General features: G+C 39.8%; 1 protein-coding gene across 6 annotated transcripts in view; it reads left to right on the top strand.

Annotated features, from left to right (window-relative positions):
- Positions 1 to 14,393, top strand: part of diaph2 (diaphanous-related formin 2) — a 372,049-nt gene that overhangs the window by 101,635 nt on the left and 256,021 nt on the right. For all 6 annotated transcript variants that reach the window (XM_061725705.1, XM_061725706.1, XM_061725707.1 and 3 more), the window contains one exon: positions 14,277 to 14,351. In XM_061725705.1, coding sequence (XP_061581689.1) covers positions 14,277 to 14,351 — 75 coding nt within the window. The remainder of the gene's footprint in view (positions 1 to 14,276; positions 14,352 to 14,393) is intronic.

Here is a 14,393-nt window from a genome sequence, read left to right as displayed (position 1 = left end):
TTTCAAAATAGTTTTGCTTAAGATGAATCTTTAGAAATTAGAATTTAATTTTCTCAAATCAATATGAATATGAACTTGATATTCCAGACTGTTTGCCAACATTGAATTTTTCAAAACTTAAATGTCATCTTTTAGTAAATATTTATGTTTTGAAATAACTTTTAAATTAAGGTGTGTAACGTAAATGGACCGTTATTTCCTGCATCTTTGAACAACCTCGGTCACATTAGTCACAGGCTAATAAAATATTCCATGAAACATAATGGGATTGTTTTCCATTTGATAGAGGGACACTAACAATATTTTTTCCATGCCATAAAGTAATTTTCACTTATTTAAAGTCTAAATGTAATGCTCTCCTGTCCCCAGTATCGGCCTATACCACACCCAACGACTCCTGCACCGTGTATTAACGCTCTCGCCCTAACCACTGTCTTCTTGTTTGATATAACACAAAACTGAAGGCTGAAATGAAAGTCTCACCAGCAAAAGTGTTGTTAGTCTTCACTGCGGGTGCTTACAACTGCTTTTTCCCGTCCCCCCCTGGATGCTTGTGCTGCTTGCTAATTTGCTCCCAGAGGCCTGTGTTTGTCTAATAGTTTAATTGGCCGGGCTTCGCACCTGTTTGGCAGCACAGGTGGCTCCGGGGCCACTGTGCTGAGGGCCGTATCTCCCCGGCAGTCCCACACAGGTGTGTGGCATGCAGTCTTTGCAGATCCACCCACAGATGGCATTGCCTGGAGCATCCGCTGCCTTCTCTGGTTTTTCTTTTTTTTTTTTACTCGTCAGCTGCCATGTTTTCGACTTCTCTTTCTGTTAAAATACCCCAGCCAATTACTTGTCCTCAACTTCATTCTCCCCCTTCTTTTCATTTTCCATTTGCATACTTGCTTAATTTAGAAGTGTCAGATTGAATAGCCACTTTCCATTAATTTCCTAATCCACTCAAATGAAGTGAGATGCCACTTTATAGGAAGTTACCTCATCTTATTTTCTAATTCCGAGAAAAAGAAGTCTGTGTTTTTTCGAAGCCCCGACCCTCTTTCTGTTCTCGTTTTATCTTTATGCCATATTTGCATATTATGACAATTTGGAAAAGATCCATTTGAAAATATATCAACAAATATAATAACTAAAAAGGAAAACAATTTTACTTCATTAGCATTCACTCAAATACAACACAACAGCTTTACATGATCTCAGTTCCAATTTTATTTTAGCGAGACTTGGCACAGTGCAGGCAGCTCGCTGGTTGGACAGGTAGTAGGTTTCTGTTTGCATGTTGTCCCCATGCTTTTGTGGGGTTTCTCCACTTCGGTTTTCTCCACATTCTGATCAGAAAGTAGATCTCATATTCTATATTAGATGAAGCTTTCAGATCACCTGAGACATATGTTAGATACATTAAACTGGGCTGCTCACTTCATGTGAAATATTCATGCCTCAAGTCAGGTATTTTATTCAGGACATTACCTTTTGGGGTCTTTTCTTGGAGGCGGGAGACATTTGCTGACACCAGATTTTTCTTTCTTTCTGTGCACTCAGTGTGTGGGTTTTTGTGATGATGTTGCGTCTCTGCCACTCAAGGTGTCTCCGAGTCTGAACCAGTCTTACCTGCTTCTCTCAGCTGAGTGCTGTGGGTCACACAGAACGCCAGTAATGGACTTTACAAACTGTACAGTTGCTACATCTGCCAGCACGAAGTAGTGCACTCTGTTGATTGACTGCCCCATTGTCCAACTTGATTAAACACCGGCCAGCACACTTGTTTTGTGTGAGGGAAAAAAGTGTCATCGTTATTCTTTTGTAGAGTCTTCCATCACGATCAGCACACTATTTGATCACAGTCATATTTGTAGGTCACCTGCCTTATATGCATCGACTGAGGTTTGAATACATGCACGGTAACGTAAATGTGCACGTGAGAGAGAAGTCACATTAAGGCAAATTGTTTGAGCTCCCAAAACTATCCTGTAAAAATAAGATGAGACGTTCGGGCTGTCAAGTGAAAATGAACTTGTTTCTGCTCTTCTAACTTTTTTTGAAATTCAGCAACTGTCAAGGAACATGGAAATGATAAACAGCCAAAGTCAATGGCTACAATAGAAAGTAGATTTTCCTGAAGCGCATGAGCTGTACAATATCTCAAAGTAAATCATGGACTGTCGACTGCACATCAACTGCTTTCAATGCTGAACTCCCCTACGCATTTTCTTTACACTAAAATCTATCTTTTTTGGTCGATTGTAGCTACAGTGCTGCCACAGGACGTTTGACAACACTAGACCACAGGAATTAAACAAATTAGCTGTTTCATATTTTACTTCCTAAAACGACTGTGATTGGGGATTTACATAACGAATATTTGTTATTTCGCGCAGGGCTTGCATGGAAAACATTTCTGATTGATAATTTACCTACGTCGCTTATTTTTTTATCTTTGCGTTCCCTTTGTCCTTGGTTTAACTCCCATCATGGTTCACGTAACGTTTACTTCAGTTTGTACCACAGGGAACAGCACAGAAGAGCAAGTTTTAATCTTCGGTGATTAAACAGCCTTGGGGATGAGTGACGAAAGAGAACAAAATTAAAGACAGAGTGTTACTTTTTGACCATTTCTCTGTGGTTATAACATTAGCAGCAGATTTTGATGACAGAAGGGCCTTTTTCCCTTTTCAGGGTGGTTTCACTTGCCTGCACGTGACCTGTGTTTCAGACTCTCTCCTTAAGTAGACATCCAGCCGAAAATCAGTGGACTCATTTGCCTAATTATGATGCCTAAGATCTCAGTGGAAATGCATACAACTTTGATATGAAGGACTTACTTATTTCATCAAGGCTTAAATTGCTGGGTATTTCTAGTGGAAGTGGAACTTCCGTCATAATACGCTAGATATTGATTTAGCAATTTGTTGAGTCTTCCTCACACTGTGAGACGTCTGAGCCACATGCACCTTGCCTGGTTAAATTAGTTCCTCTATTAAATAATTGAAAAATGTAGTATTAAAATGACTACTGGAAAATGTATGAATGTACTTCATTGCAGTTCAATTTTATGCATCCATCCAAAGCTGAATACGGTGAAACACAAGATCATTAGAAGGTGCCCATAAAACCACTCCTTTTGACATAAAAGTTTTTATAGTAGCATGAACTGACTTTCTTATTTCTTTGATTCTTCCTCCCTTGGCTGTTTTCTGTTTCCTCTGAGCAAAACAGCCAATTAACACCAGCAGCACACCCATCTGTCCCGCTGCTGCTGCCATTGTTGAAACAAGCATGAGCTTCTAAACATCTCAAAAGTTGGAGATGCTCCCTTGATAGCTTAGGCTCTGAATCTTTCCTGGCAGGAAAAAAAAGTGTAAATAATGGCTGTCAGGTTGACACTTTAGCAATGAATAATAATGTGTCATATCATCCATGATTGAGCGTCTGAATTCAATTTTAATACGTATAAGATTTACCATATTCCATCCAATTTTAATTTCTTAAAATAGAGCATTTGCTATTATGAAAATTGTTCAGTGTACATTTTATTTGAATTAAATAACAGATGCCAAATGCATACCTTTCAACTCTTTGGATTAAGCATTATGTCTAAAAATGTGGATTGGAATAAAGAAGGGTCCATTGTATGCAAAATATGAACCTCTCTTAACTATAGAATACATTTTGGCTGTTGCAAAAGCACAGACTCCAAACGTTTATTCAGACTACTCCCAACTAGCCTCTTCGAAAAGTTTTCTCTGCCTCTTGCCAGGGAGAGTGAGACGAAAAAGATTTGAAAATGACTTAATTGATTGAGCAGAGGTTCACAGACAAAGGCTTCTGTTGTCATCTGTCACTAAAAGAAAAACTTTCACCAGGGAATCATTTTTGTGTTTGACTTTGCAGACTGGTGCAATTATTCTTGTTATAGAACACTCAGTATTATTGGACTGTTAGATTTGGCATGTCTGTGACTGTTGCGGCAAGCTGGCAGAAATTAGACATTTAACTTGTTTGCAGCCTTGAGGTTGACTTCACAGATGCTGTTTGCCCTTGTTCTTTGTTGGCTCTGAAAATGACTTTGGAGGAATAAAGGTCCTCGGCGTCTGATCGTATTTTAAGAGTGATGCGTATTTCATTTTATGACACCATCTGTTAACCTCCAAGATAGCCATATCTGTTACAGCCCCAGTGATGCATAAATAATTCTGAAATATCTGACTAGAATTTTACTTTGATTTAATATGAAATTAGTTTGCAGTTCAAGAAATAACTGCTTTGCACAGGAAATAAATGTCATATACATTTCTAATTAATGTCATTTTCTGAAATTTTTATTATCCGTCTTTCAAGACCATGTTTTATGTTTTAGAACGAGTCATATATTTGAACTTAATACTTGATGAGGTGATTGTTCTCCCACCAGTTCTCTCCTGAAGAGGGAGGTGGAGGGGGCACCAGCATCTGGTTGGAGACAGTTTTGAGGCCGGTGTGGCCCCACGTTTCCTGGCTCTGGACCAGTGCTTTTCTTTGCGGTCCTGATTAGGGAAGGATATTGGTATTGGTAGGCTTTGTTGCCATGTTGATATGAGTAGTGGTTTTTGATACCAATATCTTTCAGTACCGTTATTGATACTTGTCTCTTGTCTCACGTTTGCAAAATGAGCACGCTGGAGGCAAATGCCTATGAACAGAACTGTGTGCATTTCTGTGATGGTCCCTGTGTCATCAACCCCACACCAACCCCAAAGATGAAGTGCGTTCATCTTTGACAGGATTACTGGACACAGAGCCTGCCGGATGAGGCCTTAGCATTGCAACCTTTATGGATGAACCAAAATTCATGTTTTGTCACTTATATGGCACAAGTCAGTCACTTATGCCGCTTTTGCACTAGTATCACCTTAGCTCGGTTCTACCCGTTTTGCGCTTTTGCATTAGGGCTGAGACGGGTAAAGCCGCTCCAAGCCGATACCTTTTTCTGTAACCATTTCAGTGAGGTTCTATAGCGGGCTGAGCCGGGACTATTTCTGAGGTCACCACCCTCCGCGCCTCTGATTGGTCGGGGGGCGGGGCCGTCAAACGTTTGAATCAGGAAGCGGGAGTCAGCGCGAGGCGACTCCAGCCCCCAGGTCTGGCAGTCAGAAGGCACGCCGATTTTTTCCAGTGGCCAGCCGCGGTACTGCAACAAAAAATCCCATGTGGCCCAGAAAGCTTTTTTCCCATAGACCGCAATAGTAAAAGAGAAGCCTCTAAAACTGTTCACAGGACACCTCCAGCTGTAATCACCGGCAATTACTAATCTTTGTATTCTATATTTTTAAGTCATGGACTTTATATCTGTCAAAAATGTTTTATAACGGCCAGAAAAGTCAAAGAAAAGTCTCTTTCTGGGCGTGACGTCACGGCTGACGTCACAGCCGTGTCCGTGCATTCCACGGATGTTTATATTAATATATATTATGTAATTATATTATATTAATACATTAATAATATATGTAATACTATACATGTAATAATATACATTAATTTATATATTATATTAATACATATTATATTAATATTCGCGTCATTGCCCCGGGGCATGATGGGAGGCCCCAGAGCATCATGGGAGGTGACTCAACTGCGCATGCTCAATGGGCCGCATAACGCGGAAGTAAACCCGGAAGTCAGAGATTTTTTCGGCTTATGCGCTGGCTGAGCAGAATGCATTGAAATGAATGGGCGGCCATTTTCAAAGTCCCATCCAGTTTTATAATACATCCATGGGCGACTCGCGGCTCGCGGCGATTTTATTGTACAGCAAAAACGTCTGTTTGGTGATCCAACTCTGAGGTGCAGATGTTCATAAACCTGGTGGCTATCGAGAAAAAATTAAAAAAGCTCCCGGCTCCAACTGATTTCTCATCAGCGCCGACATGAACAAAGGTGTTGCGCAATCGAGTACGTCACAGCAGCTTCACCCCAACCCCCCCACTTCTCCCCTGGCAGTGCGAAAACACATGTGTGGAGCCGTGTAAAGCCGCGCCGCGCCGAGTCGGGCCAAGTAAGTCCTAGTGCAAAAGTGCCATAATGTGTGGTACCAACATGGAAAAATATGCTAAATGCATTTTACTCCTGAAAAGTTTGGCAGTGTGAGGCCTCACTGTTACACATCTCACCTATTCAGCCATGACTGACTGCTTACATGTGCATGGAGACGCACATGCACAACAAATGTCACGCTCTGCTACGGTTTGATTCGATGGTGGTAAAAATTAAGCAGTGTATTTCAGTCAAACAGTGTAAACCCATTTTAAATACTTGTAATAGCACTGTTTTTCCCGTAGGTTGTTGTTTGTTCCAGTACTGACCCAGTTGGTACCAAAAATGGCCAGTTCCCATCCCTAATCCTGATGTTATTTGCAAAAATTCTGGTGCACTGGAGCAAGTACATTAATAATTTCTAGATATGTCAACTGTGAAATATGCCAGTGACAAAAGCCTGAAAAAAAAGATTGTAACACTATATTCAGAGTGAACTCTTGAAATGAAGTGCTTGGTTTTCTATTTCCTTCTCCTTGAAAGATGAAACTCGTCTTTACCAAGCCATTTACAGTGATTCAGATAAATCTATTCTGAGATCTCCCACAGTTCACACACAATACCACACAATTAAAATGCCTTTAAAAAGAGTGAGAGAGGAAAAGAGCCTATCTGACCAGCTATCTAACTTGGCTATCTTCGGCTGGTAGTCGGGGGGAGTTATTGTGCTGGATTGACTCTTTAGCATTGTTCAGAGGATAATTACACATTTCACGTGTTTTGCTCACTGTAGGGGGGATATTTCAGAGCATCTAGGAACCATGCAGTGCTGTCAGCTGTCTGCACCTGATATTTGATTTTATCCTCATAGAGACATGCATTCATTAGTGTCTCACGCTCCCTTCATACTCATGCAGAAACGCACACAAGCATCTTCGTCTCCACATTTGTTTATCTTGCAGAGTCTTAGCCTTTTTTTTTTTTATCCTAGTAGCTTTTAGACCGCTAAATCCACCACAAATGAACAATCCTTTTGAGTACTGAGTTGCTCTGGTTCCTGTGATTGCCTGGTTACACCCAAAATCACATTTCTGGAGTGCTGACATCAGCTCTGTGGTCCTGAGACTGCATTATTTGCCTCTGCACCAATAACAAACAGCAGGACCACTCAAGCTGGTTGTGTGATGCTCTCCATGAAACTCCTTTGCTATATTGTTTTGAAAAATAAGTTGCTGTGATACTAGCTGTGTTGTTGACTTTATTTGCTTTATTTATTTTTTATTCGTGTAGGATGGATTCATCTGTCTTCATCAAGTTACAGTTACTTCATAGCTTTTGCACATACTGCATTAGTCCTTTGTATTATTTTGTATTTTGAACTGTTAGTTTTAGGGACGCTTTCAGGTTAGTTCTGTGGAGAGACATGATGCTCCGTTATGCATGTCCATGGTCCCAAAGCAACAGTATTTAGTTCAGAAATATTTGCCACAAACAAGCCAAAACTAGGCCATTCACAAAGAAAAGATAAGGTAATATTATCTGTCTTGTAGGAGAGTGCAGAGATCTGTGTGCGCTTTTGGTCAGTGTGTCAGATACGGGGAAATTGGTAGGTGTGAAGAACTGACAGACTTTGAAAAGGGTCAAAACATTATGAGAAAATGACAAGGTTGGGGACATCTCAAAGTCCAAGCCTTGGGGGCTGCTTCACGATTTACTTGAAGATGTTTTCTCCACGGTTGCTCCTTCTGTTTCTAAGGTCCTAGCTCCAGATACCACAGGGTCTTTCAGGGCTCTTGTACAGGCAATGCCTCAGTGGCTCTGAGCTTTTTGAATGTCTAAGACTGACAGCATAAAAGGCAGAAGAGGTGTTTTTAACTCATAGGTGTGTTTTAGTGTTATACTACAGTTGCAAACCCCCCACCCTAAGTGTACTCCATGTAAAACAATCACATTGTTTTTTTAATCTTTTTATTTACTTTTTTATCAAGCCATTTGTTCAGTTAACTTGTTGCAATGAATACATGCTTTATAATCATAATTTTTCTGGAAATACTTCCAGTCTGGCGTTAAGGGTAAAAGTCCATCACTTCCCACTGATATATTTACACTGAAGTATCAACTAGCAACAGGTCAACCCTTGACTTGGAGACTAGCAGGTGGATGCTGTGGTGGTGGTGGTATTTTTTTGAGCTGGAACAATCGGGCAGTTGTAAATGAGTTGGCAAATCAGAACCGCTCACCTTTTGCTGCTTTAATTGGACCAGTGCAATCATGGAGTAATTACAATTAATCATATAGTGTATGCGAGCGCACAGTGTTGCTCATGTTACCCGTCTGGGAGTCGCCACGTTTTGGTTTTAAGGTTGATTTCAAACGCTTTTAATGTTTTCAAAGTATAAATCATTTTCAGGTCAAATACATCTCTTTCGTTTTCTTTATTGTAGAAACGTAAACTCTGACACATCTAGTTACAAATATGCTGCTGATGTTTGAAACTCTGGGCCTTCTCAAAGCAAAGATCAAGCAAGCATTAGGCTTTGCACCGCCACAAATGCTTGTGCTAGGGTCTGCAAACAGTTGTAATTCCTGTATTAGCATCTAATGATTTGTTCTCGGGATGAATTTGCTAAGGTAGCCCGGTTAAATTGGTACTCGTGTAAAAATCTTTGTTATTTGTAGAGGATTTTCCTGAGAGTGGAAGGATTTATTTAAAATACTTGGTAGAACTTTGTAAATCTCTCCCTGGAGTCATGAGGATCTTTGTCAGCCTGTTTTATTTTATTCTATCCATGCGGTGGCACAAAGTTCTTAATTAACAACAACAACAAAAACAAATCAGATTTCAAATGATTGAATAACTTTTCCTCCCATCTCACTCCTGAACATCAAATCTTTTAACACTGGTTTCTATGTGTGGTCTTTAAAGTGTTAAAGCTGTTTGTCTCATTCTTTCTTTTTTCTTTTTTTTCTTTTTATTATTTGCACTTTCTGAAGTCATTTTACAGTCATAGGTTTTTCTTTTCTGTAAATCTGTTTAAACACTACCCAGACAGTAATCTGTGATTTAAACATCAATCTTTTAAATTGTAATTGTACATCATTTCCCTCCAGGGATTATTAAAGTATTACTGATTTGAACTAAATTAAATTCAAATTTTGGTGTTCAATTCTGCAGATTTTAATGAAATGTATTTTCTATGAACATATAATATTCATTTTAAAATGCCCTATAACTTTATACTAATTTCACAAGGCCATTAAATTGGTTTGAGCGTAATGCAGCTCCACGTCTGCTGTGCTGAATCACCGAGCAGACGCTGGCGGTGCTCTGTTTCAAGCTGTATTGTTCAGATCCATTTGCTGCGTAGCACATCAGACCTCAATTGGAATTCTTTAGCACTGAATAGGTCAGTAAATCCACAGAGGGACCATAGTATACCCTGGTTTGTAATACAATATGAAACTGATTATACTTGCGCAGAAGCTTTCAGTATCAAAGCTCCTCACCTAGACCTGCTGAAATAATAAAACTGGTTTACAGACTGAAACAAAAGCTTCCGTGAGCTTTCCCAACATGAGACCAGTGATCAGTCTCACCGAGGGTAGGACAAAGTCTTTCTCTCGCTGATTTTGTTCCTTTTGAGACTTTTACAAATATTAATCTTTATGTTGATCGAACCCTCGACTCACTTTCACATCTTCACACTTTGCTATGACGTTTTTCCTCCATGCAATGCACTTCATGCCCTTATGTTTCCTTGAGCAGGACATTGAACATTCAGCCTGGAGTAGCTGTTGGAGTGCCACTCTGTCCTGGCTGATGTCTCTGTGTGGTTACTGCATTGATTTTGCGACTCACCCCCCCATAAACCTTCCTTTATTCGTATACCTACTGTCAGCAGGGACTTGTGTCTAAACTGCTAGAATGAATGATTTTGTTGGTCGTTGACTGCCTGTTTTTCTTTAAAGGAAGGACATTATGTTTTGAAACATAGTAAAAACATATATTCCCATGCTGGCATACATGCTGATTTTCTTTTATGGTGGTTTTACATTGGGATCTTCTCCCTCTCGATCCAACGTGGATGGTTTGATGCATCGATGCGTGCACGGGCAGGGATGGATGCTTAATTTGTTTTTGTAGCATATTTGAGGTCATCAGTACTATCTTTTAATTGAAAGGGTCAACAAATGTTAATTAACAGGGACATTGATGATTGTCTTATTAGGAGAATTCAACAGTCGTATTTACAAAGGTTTAATAGACTTATGATGACGATGGAATATTGTTCAGTGAACGCCAGCTTTTTATAGTGATCATATCATAGCCCACTTTTATGCAGGATAAGCTGCGACAATTACAATCCCTCCAATTTATAGTAGTTAACATAACGATAACATAATTAAGTCAAACCAGAAGAAATAACCTTAATTAAATAAGAAAATAAATAATAAATTGCTGTCCTTTGACTGACCATTAATTTTTCATATCGCCCGCGGAAAAAACATGATTGCAGAAAGTAATGCAATTTGGTGCCACTTAACTAGAGAATTAAAACCATCAATATTATATGAACAAGTTCCCTCGAAGTTAATGAAATCCTTGAATATGTGCCCACTTTACGAGAAAAGAGTGGGAAAGAAGAGATTTTTCCTCTTTTTCTTTTAGTATGAAGTAACTTCCACATTATCCAATGATAATTAAAAACCTTATGTTTCTTTGTCTTCCAAATCGAAAGTGGTTGTAACATAGTACCTCAGAAACTACTGTCTGCAGCTTTTCTGAGTATTTTTACGAAGGAATTTGTTATTTTAGGTTTCAATGTCTCTTGTAGGATGATTGCCGGTGTGGCAGTGTCTCTGATGACTAAAGAGGGAGTAATTCACAGACCAACACTAGATGTCTCACCTCTCAATTTTCATTTTATGGTAAAGTTCGGAGCAAATTGCAGAATACTTGAAGGGGATGCAGGGGAGGACTGAGAATGATAGTCTACCGAGGTTGTAGAAATCACTCAAAACATTTAGTGCATGTTGCAACCTGTGGTAATAATTCAGTTTTTGATTAAAAATTGACTGCATAAACAGTCTCCAGCCCCGTTTCTGGTTTGTCTGTTATTGCTTTTAGACAGAAACCTGTGAGTTGTTTCTTTTTTTTTTTGCCAGTTGTCAACACAGCATCAAAGAGAAAATATGAGCATTCAGACAGACTTTTAAGTACCGTTAAAATAACACTAGCCATCCTTCAGACTCATTTGTAATAAATGAGATACTTCTTCAGAATCCAGCTCTCCTGCTCATTGCTATTTCGGTGATGGGTCCTTTCTTGTTCAGCATTTTTATCACTGATGACTGCATCCAGTACAGTGTCACTCATCGGAGATGCTGCAGTAACTTCAGTTCAACCAGCGGTTGCTCGATTTTGCCACCATCTCTTTTTCCAAAGTCTCCATGTTCTCGAGTGTCTGCTCTGATAGAGTGCGGTGCCTTCATATGTCAGTGATATGTCGCACAGGGACTATGTCATTATTTATGTTGTCGTACCATCCAGTTACAACATGCTAAACACTCTGCTTTATTTCAGAGTCATCAGGCATGAGTGGCCAATTCAGTAGCTCCGTCCGCATTTGAGTTTTTTTATTTGAATTTTCCTCAGGATCAATAAAGTCTCTGTCTGTCTATCTGTCTGTCTAGGTTTGTTGATGTTTCGCATCACTTATTTTCAGACATATCCAGCTGCACTGCTTTTTTAAGGCCTCTGAGGTTCAGATATCGAACTCCTTGATGAGGTGGTTTGTGCAAATAAAACAGTGGCTCAGTGCAAACTCTCTGCAGTTAAAGATAAAACTGAGGTGCCGGGGCCAGTTTTTAGGGGATTTGAGTGTTTCGTCTCAATCTAGCCTAGGACATCTTGGTGTCATCTTTTATAAAGAAATGTCATTATAACACCACCCCAAGCAGCGGATGAGGAACCCATTCTACCAGTCGAAGAATATGAGGAATATAGGAGGATCTTGAGTTAATCATTCATGCATTTGTGCCATCTTATTTGCCGAACTTTAACAGTTTATTTTCTTGTCTAAAGAAAAAGGTACTGTCTCGTCTGGAGCAGGTCCAAACTTCTGCAGCAAGGCTGCTGACTCGGCCTAATAGAAGGGCTCACATTACAATGTTAGGGGCCTATTAGGCTACACTCCATCTCGGAGGCTGAGGACGTTGGTCCAAAACTTGCTTGTGGTCCCTCTCTCTGGAATGATGCCTGCTGCTGTCTCTACGTTCGCTGGACTCCATCAACGCTTTTAAGAGCAAACTTAGAACCCACCTGTTTCTCCAAGCGTTCAAACATCAGTAGTGAGGGGGTTGTTTTATTACCATCGTGTTGATTTTATGTACATTTTTCCCCCAAGAGGTTTTTTATTTTCGTTTTTTAATCTATTTTACATTTATTGTGTTTATTCTTTTGTGAAGCTCCCCTGTCTGTGACAGGTGCCATATAAATAAAGTTTACTTACTTTCTTACTTACTTACTACCTTAAAGGGTTACTTGGTATCAAATTAGCTTTTACTGCAAGCCGTACCCACTTTAATGGTTTGGACGTAGACCACCTCTTCCCTTTGCAAGCTGCTTCCATCATCTTTGAAAGCAGCGTGTTATGTTTAAGTGTAATGCAGAGAAATTAAATATCGAACCTAAGAAATAAACCTCATTACCCTGATTGAGTCTGCTCATGTGGTACGCACCCACACTACCGTAGAGCTGCATATTCTACTTTCCAGCTTATGAAAAATAGACAAAGTCAAATTTTTATACAGTAGATAGTAACGCAAAAGCGAGTAGCGTTGTCAACAAACACTGTCATCCTCCTGCTTTAGTGTGATAACCAGTTTTAATTTAATGCAAAGCACAATATGGTAATTATTTGAGATCTTCACTTGTCCTTAGGGTAGAGGACAACATTTGTTCCTTAAACGGTTCCCACACACCTTGCAGATGTCACACTGTATCCCAGAATCCTTTAGTACAGTCATACTTTGTAATGAACATAATTCATCTTCAGGAATATTGTTCCTGTTTTCCGCTCTCTAAAGACTCGAGCTACCAACGATAATAAGCAGCACAGACAAAGGTTGTGGACTAAATTGTGCACCCTCAACCATGTAAACTCTTTTTTTTTTCTCCCTCTTGTCCTATTTCTGCATCACAAAGATTTTCGGCTACATTGTTATTTCTAGTCTAAACTGAGACACTTTGTTCTTTCTTCTCCTCCACGGCCTTCAGCATTTCCAAATTAATGCTTGAAGGAAGGAATCAAATTAGAAGACTCTTGGTAGAGTGGTCTTCCTAAAGACATTACGGTGTTAAGTTTTTATTAAGAAAACAGATCATCATTATACACAGCAGTTTATGTGACTGACTTAAAATTGGATCTGCTTGTCTACAAAGGAAATTTGAGTAATGGTGACTCGGGAGCTTTTGGCGAGTTCTAATTTCGTCACAGATTAAAGAAATACCTCACCTCAACTTCGCTCGCTGCCTCAGGCAATTGTATCTCATCTCTAAATGAGGGTCTCTTCCGACTCACTGAGTCAATACAAACGGCTTTTAATACTCAAACTATTATTATTTCAAATCATTGTCAAAAAGGCTGGATAAATCATTGACTTATGTCTGGTTAATGTTGGAAAATTGCTTCATGCATTTTATGTCATTGACAGTTAGGGGCCCGAAAACAAGTAATGCTAATGACATAATATGGCTGTGACCACTAACCCCCCCCGTCCTCCCCGCGTCTCTCGCTCTCTCTCCTTCTGGCACGGGCCGATCTGCACTGGATCATTTGCCATCTCCTGATACGCTGTGGTTTATAGCCAATTATCTCCCGCGATCCATTATTGATTACAGTGTTATCTTACTTGCATTGCTTAATCTTTTGGCACAGTAACAGAGTCGCTCACAGGGGGGCCTTGATATAAAGTGCTTAGTGATGAGAATAGCGGCCAAGATGGATTTCTGTTTATTTATCCGTAAATGGGCACCGTCTAAAGTCACAACGAATCCGGCTGTATTCAACATCAAGGACGGGACGTGGTGGCTTTTGAATTACTGTGTTCTCTGTTAGGAATTAAAAAATAATAGTTATCCTTGTGAGGCAGTTTTGTGTGTCTTGCTTCCTTTTGTGAATGTTATACCTACCGAGTGTCGTTGATTTCTGCTGCCTCAGTGTGTCATGGTATTTCATTTATACATTTCTTTCTCCCTCTAGTTGGGTAAATAACTTTGGTCATGAAGGACTTGGCCTTCTTCTGGACGCTCTGGAGAAGCTACTGGACAAGAAACAGTGAGTTAATTCATGCAGCATCACATTTCGCCAGATCGTGTT

The sequence above is a fragment of the Cololabis saira genome, chromosome 7 (genome assembly GCF_033807715.1).
Source record: "Cololabis saira isolate AMF1-May2022 chromosome 7, fColSai1.1, whole genome shotgun sequence".
Taxonomy (NCBI): Eukaryota; Metazoa; Chordata; class Actinopteri; order Beloniformes; family Belonidae; genus Cololabis; species Cololabis saira.
This window is presented reverse-complemented; position numbering and strand designations above follow the sequence as displayed.